General features: G+C 41.5%; 1 protein-coding gene across 1 annotated transcript; it reads left to right on the forward strand.

The window, feature by feature from the left end:
- The first annotated feature begins 2,878 nt into the window (after nucleotides 1–2,878).
- On the forward strand, nucleotides 2,879–6,988 carry LOC123039250 (uncharacterized). Its single transcript, XM_044462492.1, has 2 exons — nucleotides 2,879–3,980; nucleotides 4,109–6,988. The coding sequence occupies exons 1-2, from the start codon at nucleotides 2,879–2,881 to the stop codon at nucleotides 4,120–4,122; spliced, it is 1,116 nt and encodes a 371-aa protein (XP_044318427.1). The 3' UTR covers nucleotides 4,123–6,988.
- Nucleotides 6,989–15,190: the final 8,202 nt, after the last annotated feature.

The following is a 15,190-nucleotide window of genomic DNA, read 5'->3' on the forward strand; positions in this document are numbered from 1 at the left end:
CTCGTGTAGGAGAAGCCTAGGGGGCGGCCCAATGCTTCTGGTTTGCCGCCAGGTCGCGACGCCAGTTCGCCGCCATCTCGCGCCGCCCTCAATGCTCGATGCAGCGCACGCATGCGTTCGTCCAGGGAAACATCTAGTCATGGAGGTATGAGGTCCAGCGCGGCGGCTCAACATGGATTTTAGGTGGCTGGGGCGGCTGGGCAGCTCGCCGGTGGTGGTGTATCTCACCGGGGTTGGGCTCCGGCGGCGGTGCGGGATTAGACGCGGGGGGGGGGGGGTTTGGTGTACTGGAGGGAGAGAGGGGAAGAAGAGAGAGCCCGACAGGTGGGGCCTTGTGCCACCTCAGCGAATTATCCACATAGGCACGCCACGTCAGCCCGACAGGTGGGTCCGACCTGTCGGTTTCGCTGTTTCCGCGGCTAAATCGGCCAGTCAGTGCTCCGCGGTACCGATTAGTCCCAAAGTTGGTGGTTTTTTGTGACATGGCTCAAATGTGGTACCGACTGATTACCCTAGCCTCAAGTGTGGTGGTTTTGGATAAATAACTGCCCATGGAAACACATCACACTTTCTTCATGACTTCCCGATGATGGCTAGAAAAATTAAGAGGGGCAGTGGGCAACCTTAGGCAGGGGGTGCAAGATGAGATCAGATGGAATCTTCAGGCCAGCGGGCAATACACAACAATATCGGCTTATAGGGCTCAGTTCAATGGTTCCTGCAAGACGACCTTCAAAAGTGTGTTCTGGGACACCTGGGCTCCAGGCAAGCTGAAAATTTTCACCTTGCTACTCCACCTCGACAGATTGTGGTGCAATGACGTGGCTGGCAGAACAACTACTTCTGTCAAGTGTGCATTAGGCAATTAGAATCCTCGGTATATCTGCTCTGGCATTGTGATTTTGCCAAACAAATCTGGGCCAAAGTTGCAACATGGTCAGGCTTGTCAGGCACTTCACCCCTCCTCTAGCTGGGATGGTCTGCACAAGTCTTTGGATATAGCAGAAAAAATGGTCATGGGTACCAAAGGACTGGACAGGAAGGGGATCAAGGCACTGATCATTATGGTACTGTGGGAATTATGGATGGAAACGAAACCATTGCACTTTCAGAGGGAAGCTAGCAAAGAGAGGATGTGGTCGACGCCATTTGTGCAAAAGTACAACTGTGGAGACAGGCAGGAGCCCAATGCCTAGAGCTGCCCTTTGCAGAACCACCTGCCGGCATAGGCTAATTTCATTCATTTAGCAGGGTTTAGGCACTGCCCTCTTTTTTGTGTTTTCTCACCATTTTATTCTCTTTCGATCTTAGGATATTCACCATGTATTTCTTTTCTATTACTTCCTGCTTATGATCAATGCAAGCCATCAGGGTATTATATATTTCCTCTTTTTATAATCTGCACATTATTTTAACTTCCTTAACATTGAACATATTTCTAGAAAATTACTTTTATCCTGAGATAATCACACAATACTAGTCCCTTCTTCAAGATACATTAGTCAAATAGTCAGATCATAGTCTCAGAGAACAAATAAGACGTATGGTCACTACTTACATCACATAATCATCATTCAACCATGATTTTACAAGATGATATTTATGATTAAACTCTTGGGTCTGACCCATGCTGCACTTTCTCAATAGCTCCTTTTTCAAGATGCCGAGACGATCGAACGCATGAGACGGCCGACAAATCGAAGGCATGTCAACAACTCCGGCAACTTGCATCCAATATACGACGGCGACGCCCAAACAATCGAAGGCGCAAAGAAACGCCCACCAAATTGAAGACACGGCATCAACACCATCAACCTCAGGTAATATCCACATGCAATTCCTCACATGTGTGCCAGCATTTTGATCTCAACTCAACCTTTCTTCTAATATTCTATGTCAAAACTCTTCTGATACTAAACTATAAAGCATGTTTTTAATGCATCCTGACACTACCATGACACCTATTGAACAATTATTGATTTATAGTGCCATCCAGACAAATGTACTGTATGTGACACCTTATTAGTCTCTTCATCATATCTCCAAATGCACTTTCATGTCTGGAATGACAAACATTATTAAGTACTCCCTCTGTAACTTAATATAAGACGTTTTTTGATAGTGTCAAAAAACGTCTCATTAAGTTATGGAGGGAGTACAACATAAATCATAGTACATGATACTCCCTCTGTCTCAAAATTCTCGTCTTAGATTTGTCTAAATACGGATGTACCTAGTTATGTTTTAGTGTTAGATACATCCGTATCTAGACAAATGTATGACAAGAATTTTGGGACGGAGGGAGTACTATATTAAGGAAACTCTATACGTCACTAACAAAATCACATTTGTAGAGATGACTGTCCAGCATACGTCAGCCCCAGCAGCTCATCATACAAAAAGAAAGGAAGAACAACCTCTAAACTCAAGGAGCACAAAGCGGACAAGGACTGCAGAGGGAAGAAGAAATACGAACACAGAGGCTCCTAAACGATTAAGAAAGGATAGTGCTGAAGAAGATAAGGAATTGAAGTGTGCAAGAAGCGGAAGCAACAAAAACAACATCAAAATCAATGTTGGAGACAACAACAGAACCACAGCCTCGACAAAAGCTAATAGAAAGGCATGGAACTTCGGAAGGCCAACATACAAATGCCAGTATTGCAAAGCATTGCTATGGTGTGAAGAAAGATTAAATTCAAACAAAGGAACTAAGACACCCTCTTTTGGAATATGCTGCAAACAGGGAAAAATCGACCTGCCACCACTAAGAGAGCCTCCACCATACCTCAGAAATCTCTTAAGAAGTGAAGGACAGGATTCAGTAAACTTCAAAGAAAATATAAGGTCATACAACTCAATGTTTTCATTCACATCCATGGGAGGAGTTGTGGACAAGGAAATAAACACTCGCAAAGGACCTTATGTTTTTCGTTTGCATGGACAGAATTACCACCATATCGGAACTCTTTTACCTGAAGGTACAAACAAACCTCGGTTTGCACAGCTGTACATCTATAATACCGAAAATGAGGTGGCAAACAGGATAAGTGCATCAAGATGCAATGATAATAAATCAACAGTGGACCCCAACATTGTCAAAGAATTGCAAATAATGCTCGACGACAACAACATCCTCGCAAAAACATTCAGAATGGCAAGAGATAGATTCCAAGAAGGAGACTACCATGATTACACACTTCGGATACTAGGAAAAAGGAACGGAACACACAACCTTCCATCCGCATCTGAAGTTGCAGCATTGGTAGTAAGAGATCCAACTGGAGAGAGTGAAGGACGTGACATTGTTGTTGAGTACAAAAATATGGTGCCACAAAGGATATCAGAGATCCACCCGAAATTCATGTCCATGCAATATCCGTTATTGTTCCCATATGGAGAAGATGGTTTTAAACTTGAGATACCGTACAAGAAAACAAAAGGAGCTAAAAACAGCAGGAAATACGTAACGTTGTTGGACTACTATGCATTCTACCTACAGCAACGTCCAGACCAAGGAATGTTATTGCTCAAGTCTGGGCATCTGTCACTGCAATTTTGGGTGGATGTATACACATGTATCGAGCAAAATAGACTAAACTGGATCCGACACAATCAAGGAAAGCTAAGAACTGAAATTTACAATGGATTGCAGGATGCAATTAAGCGAGGGGACACAAGAACAGAGCAGGTTGGAAAGAGGATAATTGTGCCTTCATCTTTTACAGGTGGTAGAAGGAACAAGGCACAATACTTGCAAGATGCATTCGCAATATGTCGTTGGGCTGGATACCCAGACCTGTTTATAACATTCACATGCAATGCAAAGTGGCCTGAGATCCAATACATGCTAGATGAAGCGGGAGGTGACCAAAAGCCAGCCGATCGGCCAGATATTTTGGACAGAGTATTTATGATAAAACTAAAGGAGCTAATGAGAGACATAAAAGAGAAGAAATACTTTGGAGAAACACTTGCAAGTAAGTCCCATCGACTATCAATATTTACTCTTGCATGTGTCATCTTATAGTCAGACAGATTCTTACCCTTTAGTAAGATGCATTTCAATTTTACCTAAAGTTAACAAACTATTATTAACCAACTGCAGTTATCTACCAATAGAATTCCAGAGGAGAGGACTCCCGCATGCCCACATACTAATATTTTTTAAGGACAAAGACAAGTACCCAGAACCATCGCAAATCGATAAAATAATAAGCGCTGAGATCCCAAACAAGGACGAGGATCCTGAGGCATTTGAAGCTGTCGAGAACTTCATGATGCATGGCCCATGTGGAGAGGCTAAGCAAAACTCGCCATGCATGGTGGACCATAGATGCAGCAAGCATTTCCAAAAAGATACAATGTTAGTACTACCATCGATGAGGACGGGTTTCCAGTATATAAAAGGAAGGACGACGGAAGGCAAATCAAAAAGGGAGTGGTCATGCTCGACAACAGATTTGTTGTGCCATACAACCGAAATCTTCTGGTCAAATTTCAAGCTCACATAAATGTCGAATGGTGCAATAGGTCTAGATCAATCAAGTACCTATTTAAGTATATCGACAGAGACAACGATCAAGTTACAACCTTGCTCAAGGAAAGGCTCGCAGCAAACGAAACTGACGAGATCAAGAAATACCTAGAGATGAGATACATATCAACATCAGAAGCATGCTGGAGGATATTCCAGTTTGATCTTCACTATCGTGATCCAGCTGTTGAGAGGCTACCTTTCCATCTTGAAAATGAGCAGCAAGTGATTTTTCCTGACTCGACTGATCTTGACAAGATAGTTACAAGAGAAGGATCTAAAAGTACCAAGTTCACTCAATGGATGGAGGTAAAGAATTAACGTATGCAGAATTCCCTACAAAATTTGTATGGAAACGTTAAACAAAATGTTGGCAGAAGCGAAAAAGGGACTATGCAATTGGAAGAATCTACTATGCACATCCCGCAAGTGGTGAGCGACATTATCTGAGGATGCTTCTAAACACGAAGAAAGGATGCACATCATTTGAGGACATTAGGACCATTGACGGAGTCACTCACCCAACGTACAAATCAGCATGCCAAGCCCTTGGATTTCTGGATGATGACACTGAGTGGATTGACTGTATCAATGAAGCATCAAGTTGGCCATCTGGAACACAACTGCGTCAGTTATTCACCACCATATTGTCCCATTGCGAAGTCACAAACCCAAAGATATTGTGGGATTCAACATGGGAGGCATTGTGTGAAGATATGCAATGCAAAAGAAGGATTATTCTAAACTTTCCAACGCTTCAGCTCACCAACACACAGAAACAAACGTATGGTCTGATTGAGATAGAAAAACTGATGAGGCAAGTAGGAAAGTCATTAAAGGAATATACAGAGATAGAACTACCAAATGCTGCAGAGCTAGATGAACTTGGGAACAGACTAATAAACGAAGAGGTCAACTACGACATGGAGAAACTCAAGGATGAGCACAAAACCATACTAAACAATCTTAACCAAGACCAGAAGAAAGCCTTTGATAAAATAATGGAATCCGTCAACAAAGGGCTAGGAAAGCAGATATTTGTCGAAGGCTACAGTGGCACAGGAAAAACCTATCTATGGAAAGCAATAACGACGAAGCTAAGATCAGAGGGGAAGATAGTGCTTGCGGTGGCATCATGTGGCATTGCAGCGTTGCTTCTCCAAGGTGGAAGGACAGCACACCAAGGTTCCGCATTCCACTTAATATAACTGAAGAATCAACGTGTGAAATAAAACAAGGCTCACATTTGGCTGAACTACTAAAGAAGACCTCACTTATATTGTGGGACGAAGCTCCTATGGCAAACAAACACTGCTTCGAGGCACTAGACAAAAGCCTTAGAGATATTCTCAGATTCACTAACGAGAACAGCGACGAAAAGCCATTTGGTGGAATGACAATTATACTAGGAGGCGACTTCAGACAAATCCTACCAGTTATAACCAAAGGAAGGAGAGAGCAAATAGTTAATGCTACAATCAAAAGGTCATATCTGTGGAAACACTTTGAAATATTTGAGTTGACACAAAACATGCGGCTGAAGTGTTTGTCTGATGATCCAATACAAAAGCAAAAAGTCGCTGAATTTGCAGAGTGGATACTACAAATTGGCGATGGGAAAACAACATCAGATGAAGGAGAGGATTGGATAAAAATACCAAAGGACCTACTGCTACAGAAAGGAGAAAATCGTAAAGAACTAATCGTCGAAAGCATATATCCAAACTTGCTGCAAAAATACCGTGAGCGGGATTACCTAGAAGAAAGAGCAATACTCTGTCCAAGAAATGATACAGTCAAGGAGATAAACGACCACATCATGAGCCAAATACAAGGTGATGAGGTGACATACCTAAGCCTGGACACCATGTGCAAGGCAACGACAAACACCAACATCATGATGAACATGCAGCCTACTGAATTCCTAAACACCTTGACGTTCCCTGGAATCCCAGACCATGAGCTAAAACTGAAAGTGGGTTTGCCGGTCATGCTCCTACGCAACATCAACCAAGCAGCAGGTTTATGCAATGGTACAAGAATGACAATAACACAACTTGGAAACAAATACATTGAGACACGAATAATCACAGGAACACACGTCGGTGACAAGGTATACGTACCTCGAATAATCATGTCACCCAGCGACTCAAAATGGCCATTCGTGCTGAAAAGAAAGCAATATCCATTATCAGTGTGCTTCGCAATGACGGTAAACAAGAGCCAAGGTCAGTCCTTAAACAAGATAGGAATATATTTGCCTAAGCAAGTGTTCTGCCACGGACAACTGTATGTGGCATTATCAAGAGTGACAAACAAGGAAGGACTGAAGGTATTGATCGATGACAAAGAGTGTCCAACTGAAGATGTCGCAAAAAATATTGTTTATAAAGAGATATTCTAATTTATAGTGCAGTTGATCAAGACAACCTTCCCGCAAAAAAAAGACAACCTAACCACATGTTATCAACAAAATATGTACTTGGTGGACGTGTTCATTTTACGTAGCTAATCAACATATGTATGTTTGATCTCTCCACACAGTATCACTTTTTTGTTTATTAGTTATTTATCCCTGAATAATTTCTATCTCTTTTCTATCGTCTTTAAAAAAAACTGAAGCATAAATATTTTTAGGTAGCTAACATGCAGTACTATATTTGATCGTTCTGGAGAAAGTTCACCAATGAATTCCACCTAATTAGCGATTACTAATCTCTCTTGCACTAACATTCTCATCTCTCTTACGGTTAGTCTCTCTAAAAAAATAGGCATCAACGAAGCCTCCTCAACCAAATAAATGTATGTGTACATATGTATCTTTAATCTTTCAACAAAATATACAATTTCCTATTCATCAATTCTGTATCCATGAGCTAAATCTTTAGTGTTTCCACAAATAAGTTTTTTTTCTACATTAATATTTCTATAAACTTGAGGAATAAATTGAAAGTGAATATTACAGATTGTACGATTTTTATAGAATGGGTTGTTAGGTTGATCTCTCCACCAATGGGCCCAACGGCTCATTGGGCCCTTGACCCACGCCCTGATCGGGGGCGTCCAGCCCAAGCAAGGCTGGTGGGCCCCTATCGCGCAGTGCTATAAAGAGGAGGTGGGGACCAGGGGCACATGGTACGAGGTTCATCGCCAACACTGTTCCCCACTCCTAACCCTAATCCGATCCAGAGGGCGGCACTGAAGCGATGGGAAACAACACCAGCCACTTCACCTCCATCACTACTCTCTGCCATCACCGGCACCGGCACCATGGCCGGCGTCGGGAGCTCCTCGAGCCACATGGAAAAGGTAATACCTATCACCACTACCGGAATCCCCATGCCCACTGGATCCACAGATTCTATCAATGGTATCAGCCCAGGTTTGGCATTTTGGATTTTCGGTAGCAACAAAAATCCCCCCTCCCCCAAAGAACCCTAGAACAGGGCAAAGAATTCGTCACAGGCAAAGAGCGCCGCCGCACCGACCGCGCCGTTCCTCTCGATCCGGATGGGCATCGGCATGCCGAGCCATTCAGAAGAAGAACACAGGCAGTGAGGGCACCACGCCTTCGCCACTGCCAAAAGAACAGACCCCATCGGGGCAAAGGGCAACACAGCCAAGCCATTCGACGGCGGGGCGCTTACCGCAAGGGAAAACGCGCTACCGGCGAAGGGGCTGACCACGGTGCCGCCGTAGGGTGGTCCACCGTCGTCGTATTCAGGGGAGCAGAGGAGGGCTAGACCTCGCGTCTCTCTCTGCCACTGGCTCGTGGTGGATGGAGAAAGGGAAAGGAAAGGAGCGCCATGGCGCGGCGCGGCGTGGTGGCCGTCGCCGGCGACCGGGCACGGTGCGGTGGCCCGGTGACCTGGACAGGGGCTGTCGCCGCGGAGCGAGAAAGAGAGCGGGGGCGCAGCGGCGCCGCAGCACTATCCTTCTCTCTCGTTCTCTCTGCCAACAGGAAAGAGAAGGGGAACGGGAGGAAGGAGATGCGAGCACGAGGCACGCGCGGCGTGGTGGTCTTCGACCCCGTCGCCGGCGGCTGGCCGGAGTCGCTCCAGGCGCGAGAGACAAGGAGAGCGAGGCACATGGTGAAAGGAGCGAGGGTTTCGCCGTGGCTGCGTCGCTAGCTGGTTTTGATCCAGCGAAACCAGCGGTGGACCGTCGGATCTCATCGGACGGCTGCGCCGAAACCCTAGCGCCACATTTGGGCCGAAAGCAGTTGGTGGACCAGGCCGCCGAGCTGGGCCCGTTTCGGTCAGCCGTCAGGCCACAGCCGCTCGACCAGCAGGCCGTGGGCCGCGCGCAGGCGCGCGTTGGGGGCCGTTTGGTCGGCTGGCGTTTTCTTTTTTATTTTTTCTGTCCAGTTTTGGGCAAACTTAAATACAGTTTTTTTTCTATCCAAATTATTCAGAGAAAGATTGTTTAGAAAATAGCAAAGTAAACAGAAAAAGTTTCTTAAATGAAAAATAGAAATTTTACAGAAAAATAAATGTTCATGAATTTATAAAGAAAATAGTAAAGTTCATGAATTTTATTTATTCACAGAAAAGTTTCTGTAAAAAGTAAAAGGTTCATGATTTTTTATTCATGTTTTTCCGCTGCATAAATAATTAATAGTGCTTTTTTACAAAGAAAGTAAAAGTTTTATCATTCAGTTAAATTGGAACCAACCGGAAAATTTAATTGGATGAATAGTTTTTGAGATAAGTTTTTTTCCCTTGTGGGTGAAATCAGATTCAAATAGGTTCTGCTATAACAGTAGAAAGATATTTGATTAAAGTTTAATGATGGTATTGTTATTTTCTGACCAACATTGATGATGACGATATTATAATTCTATGAGTCTTATGTTCAAAGTTTAAATCTCGGATAAAATTTGTATCAAAATTTTCAGAGAACAGATAAAAGATCAAGAAATGCTTTTGAATGAGAGAAATGTATATTTCTTGTTTCCGTTGTAATAAAGTTGATGATGATGGTTATTTCTTAACAAAGTTGTTTAATAGACATACTATGAAAGAAAGTTTATACTATCATCACATTGTTTATGAGTTATATGCATTATTTCATTTCCGCCCAACGGTGATATGGAATTAATGTAGAAGGATGATGTTTTACTTTAATTCTGCCCAACGGTGATTTAGAATATAAAAGAAAGTTTTAAAAGTTTAAAGTGCATATTTTTTTAACCAATCAACATGGGGTTATATTTTATTTATTTATTGCTTATTATTGTTGATTATTGGCTAATTTTTCTCAGACTAAAAGTTTTCCATGCCTTCATTCGTGAAAGTGAATGGCTGAGTACTTGTGACCCGAAAGATGGCCAAGAAAGGTCATAACGTGAGGGGAGTATGTTCTCTCTAAAGAATGGCCTCAAAAGAAAAGAGATAGATCATTGAGAGTCTTGGTTGACAAATGTCTTTCATGTACTCTCTATGAAGAAGATTGTTCAATCAACACAATTTGAGTTGAAACAAACAACATGTGTGTTTAATTTGACCAACGTCAGATCAAGCATGTGTGTCAAAGAGCATTCGGATTTATTCCTAAATTTGATAATTGAATATGCAGTCAAAAGAGCCAATTCTGGCATTTATGTCCCATACAAGGAATTACCCGCATGGCGGGAAAAGATGGTTATGATAAAACCCGCATGGCAGGAAAAGTCTGGGAAAATCCCTGCGTAACCCGTATGGCGGCAAAGACTTTCTCAGACTTTTCCTGTATGACAGGAAAAAAGATGTGATGACTCATATGTTTTTCTATGAATCCCAATTTGGGAGAAAAGTATGGAGTAGCCCTTATGCTATCCTAGTATCGACCGTGCACTTTTAAGTGTCATAGTCATTAAGAAATCAATAAATCCAAAGAGAATAAAAGTTCAGACGAACCTAAAGATAAGAATGATATGCAAGTGTGACTTGCAAAAGTACTAATGATAAAGAACTATGTTGAGTTTCTAAAATGGAATAAGAAAAAAAATACTCCCATACCAGTTAACAGATAACTTCATTACGTATGAAGTAATCAGATAAATGAAGTGGATAATCGTAGTTTTCTCAATTCACAAGAGTTGTGAATGGTTTTTCGAAATTGTGGCAGAAAAGTTCTTGCCACATTTCGAGGGGGAGAAAGAAATATGAGATATCCATTAATGAAGAATGTGATCGTCAGCGGGAGTACGATGGTTATAATAATACCCCTAAAGAAAAGGAATAGTTGTATTCCTGGATCTTTCACAGTTTCGAAAGGAGACTAAGGAATACTAAGACGGTGCTTAAAGTGCCATAAAGAAGAAAGTTTTAACAGAATAAACCCAAATAATAAAGTTTAAAGATACGCCACTTTTAGTGAAGATGGAGTAATCTGGGGGAGCATGTTGTATGACCTATACAACACCTGTTGTTTTCTCTATAAAGAAGGAATGAGTAAACATGGATCTTGTGATAAAGGTCCCTGTAAAACCTATTGCCTCTTGGAAATGAAAGACTATACAATTAATTTGCCTCTTGGCAATGACAGAGCAACAACAACCTCATATGAAAGAAGTGCCAGTACCTGAGACACAGATGGTCTCAAGGAATGAGAAAATCAGATACTTCTGATTACTACAAAGTCTATGTTAATGGAGGTAGATCCTACCTCATTTAAAGCGCTCAATCGAGTTTTGAGAAGTGTTTGTTTGTCTAAATGATAAGAGACTATGTGAAATGAAATAAAATTGGTGAATCGCGACGATGTTTGGGACTCATAAGTAATTTTCAATGGAGCCAAAACAGTAGGCTCTAAAGGGTCTACAAGGTCAATGTGACTCCAAAGGAAATACGTAAAGGTGTAAAACACGACTTAAATCGAAAGGTTTTTGCGGGTTTACACTGAATAGATTACAATAAGTGTTGGTAGCACATCATGATCTGAGTTACATCAGATGAAAGGATTATGATCTGAGTTACATCAGATGAAAGTAAAGAACACAGGGGATACTGCCTGAAGAAGTCTTTTATGGACTAAAGCAATCAAATATTGTTTTGGGTTAAAGAAAATGAGAGGGCAATTGTGTTTGTATAAAGTTATAGAATGGGAATTTCATTTCCTAATCTTGTACATTCAGATAACATTCTACTTGTTAGTAGTGATGTTAATCTACTGCAGGAGGAAAAGAAGTTCTTGTCCTCAAAATTCAAAAGAATGTTCTTGGTAGAATATCTCTCATTATAAGGATCGAGATTCGCCGAGAAAAGAATAAAAGGGGTATTAGTAGTGTCGCATGGGCATGCTAAGAAAGGTCTCTAAAGTATGCATGCGAGAAAGCCTACGCATGTTCTTATAGTCAAGGGTAATGGAACTGGAACACACTGACATAGAGTTATGCGTTGTAAAGGAGAAAGTCCGGAATTATGTAGAAATGCTTGAAGTATAAAAGCAACAGACAAGTGTTTGCAGATCTGCTCATTAGAGGCTTACCGCCCAGTGTGTTCGGAGAACACACAATCGACATAGGTTTTATGGTATAGTCTAAGATTTCCGGACAATAAAAGGGCCCAAGGTTAAAGAATCTGTTTCAAAACAGAGGGGTGTGTTGTAGGTGTTGATTCTATCGGGAATGAACCGTGATGACGAGACATGCTCTACATGCAAATCTGTGATGGAACGAGTACTTTGAAATGAGTTATTTCAAAGTATAAAGTTAAAAGTATATGATGAGATCAAGGGGGGAATGTTAGGTTGATCTCTCCAGCAATGGGCCCAACGGCTCATTGGGCCCTTGACCCACACCCTGATCGGGGGCGTCCAGCCCAAGCAAGGATGGTGGCCCCCTATCGCGCAGTGCTATAAAAAGGAGGTGGGGACCAGGGGCACATGGTACGAGGTTCATCGCCGCCACTGTTCCCCACTCCTAACCCTAATCCGATCCAGAGGGCGGCACTGAAGCGATGGGAAGCACCACCAGCCACTTCACCTCCATCACTACTCTCTGCCATCACCAGCACCGGCACCATGGCCGGCGTCGGGAGCTCCTCGAGCCACATGGAAAAGGTAATACCTATCACCACTACCGGAATCCCCATGCCCACTGGATCCACAGATTCTATCATGGGTATCAAATCTATTAAATCTATCCTCATCTCTCTCATATTAAGACGTCCAGAAGACACTATCCCCAACTCTAAGATCCCCTCTAATGAATAGTCCCCAAATCTCAATCTCTATTCTACCTGCTTCATGAAAAAGTGGCTGCAGCCTGGAGATCTAATAAATATCTAATTTACTTACTCCCTCCTTCCATCTATATAGGGCCTAATGTGTTTTTTAAGACCGCCTTTGACTATCGACAAGATTAATAATACATGACATGCACAAAGTAAAAATTATATCATTGAAAACTCCTTTCACACACGAATTTAACGATGTGCTTTGTGTAAGTTGCATGTCATATATTATTGCTCTAATATTTGGTCAAAGTTAGCCTCGAAAAACTCATTAGGCCCTATATAGATGGAAGGAGGGAGTAATCTTGAGCATGACTGCGGCACGGCGATTCTACCCATCGATTTATAATATGGGATGGAATTTAGCTCATGTGACATGGAGAATTTTTTTAGGGATTTCAATACCTGTTCAGGTCCGCCAAATCCATTTGGCCAAAGAGATTGGGGGTGATGCTGCGATGTACAAGGTATGGTTGGCGGCACTACGCCACTGCGAGCAGCGAGCGATGGCGCATCCTACAAATAGTCCATACATGAATATCAACAGTATGTATGTACAGGTTATCTGCTAAGTAGAAATTTTAACTGCATAATTTTATATTCCTTCTGTTCCTAAATATTTGTCTTTCTAAAGATTTTAACAAATAACTACATACGGAGTGAAATGAGTGAATCTACACTCAAATATGTCTATATACATCTGTATGCGCTAGTCCATTTGAAATCTCTCAAAAGACAAATATTTAAGAACGAAGAGAGTAATTATCACCAGATCTCTTAAATTACTTGACAGGCAAACTAAATAACTGAAATTATGTAGTACATAGGCCGCCAAGCAAAAGGGAAAAAAGGAGTTTACAGAGAGATTCATACCTATTGCTTTTCCTCCGCCTGACACGAACAACTGGCCCTTCAGGCTGGTCACAGTGGGGAGGAACTTAGGAGTAACATCACACACTCCAATACAACTTTGCTTATGTGGCACGTATTTAATGAAGAGAGAGGTGCTTGTGGTAACTAGCTAAGTTACCGGAACATCACACACTCCAAGAAACAATGAGTCTATAACCTAATAAATACATCGTTGCATGACACTACATGGATGTTCCTACCCACTATGGAGGTAGTAACATAGTCTAGGGAAGTGTGAAGTTACTAGCTTATATTCTTGCCCATTGTGACCAGCCTCAGGGCAACGCCAAAACTCTCTACCTCGGCGCCTGTGGCCTCCCGGCGGCCGCTCTATGTCTTTCCAGATCAGCAACGGCGAGATGCGGCCTCGCTGGTGGCCGGCGCCAGAACCGCGGCTCCAACACAGGTCCCCGACTCGGCCAGACATGGACAGCATCTTCGACATACGCGCCAAATAAAGCGCGCACCCGTGAAAAACAGGTCTTTTAGCGCACGTCCAAAAAAAGCGTTCCAACACAAGCTGTAAAATAAAGCACGCACAAAAACCAGTAATCTATATCTATACCTACTAATAAAAAAAATAGGTATTCTTAATTCGTCATGTTATTTTGTAGAAAACCCCCTGATGTTTTTGACATTAAACCCGTAATACATATCAAATGTTTTTAAAATACTCATATCTTTTAAACGTAACTTCAAATCTAACATATTATATATAAAATTTGATTAGAAAAATATTTACAATTTAAATATGATGTTATTCTCCCTGTTAACAGTTTTAAAAAATATTATCTAGACTGCAATGTTAATCAACAATGCATTATCCGTCCTTTTTCATATCGGTACCGATTCACATTGGGGATGAACACCTCAGCAAAATCAGGATTGGACATCAAATTGAAGATAAATTTGTTAGAGACACCAATAAATAAGTAGATGCATGACAAGAAATAAAAGGACCAAATAAAGATGGGATGTCCGCTATAAAATAAATAAAAAAGAAAATGCAGAGGAGATGCATGACAAAAAGTAAAATAAAAGACAAGTTTGATAAAAAATAAATAGTGGTGAAACAGGGACCAATACCTATGACATGTATGGCAAAAAATAGTGATGAAATAGGGACGCAAGTACCTGTGTCAACATGAGACATAAAAAATGTTCTTTTCCAGGCAAAAAAAATCTCTTTTTATGATTAAAAAATCCTATATCTTTTTAAGAACCTTTTTAACTCTTCATGTATTTAAGAAGTAGCTACAAATTCTTAGATTATAGAATATTTTTTATAAATTAAGAGCATGTGTTATTTTTCTCCCGTTGCAACGCACGGGCCTTTTTGCTAGTCTATATCTATATCTACACCTACTAACAAAAAAAATAAGTATTCTTAGTCCCTCATACTATTTTATAAAAAAACCTGATCTATACCTACTACTACTACTACTACTACTACTACTACTACTACTACTACTACTACTACTAATAATAATAATAATAATAATAATAATAATAATAATAATAATAA

Source organism: Triticum aestivum, chromosome 2B (genome assembly GCF_018294505.1).
Source record: "Triticum aestivum cultivar Chinese Spring chromosome 2B, IWGSC CS RefSeq v2.1, whole genome shotgun sequence".
NCBI lineage: Eukaryota > Viridiplantae > Streptophyta > Magnoliopsida > Poales > Poaceae > Triticum > Triticum aestivum.

Coding starts and splice junctions, on each gene's coding strand:
- LOC123039250 (XM_044462492.1), top strand. CDS start 2,879: ATGGGAGGAGTTGTGGACAAGGAAATAAACACTCGCAAAGGACCTTAT.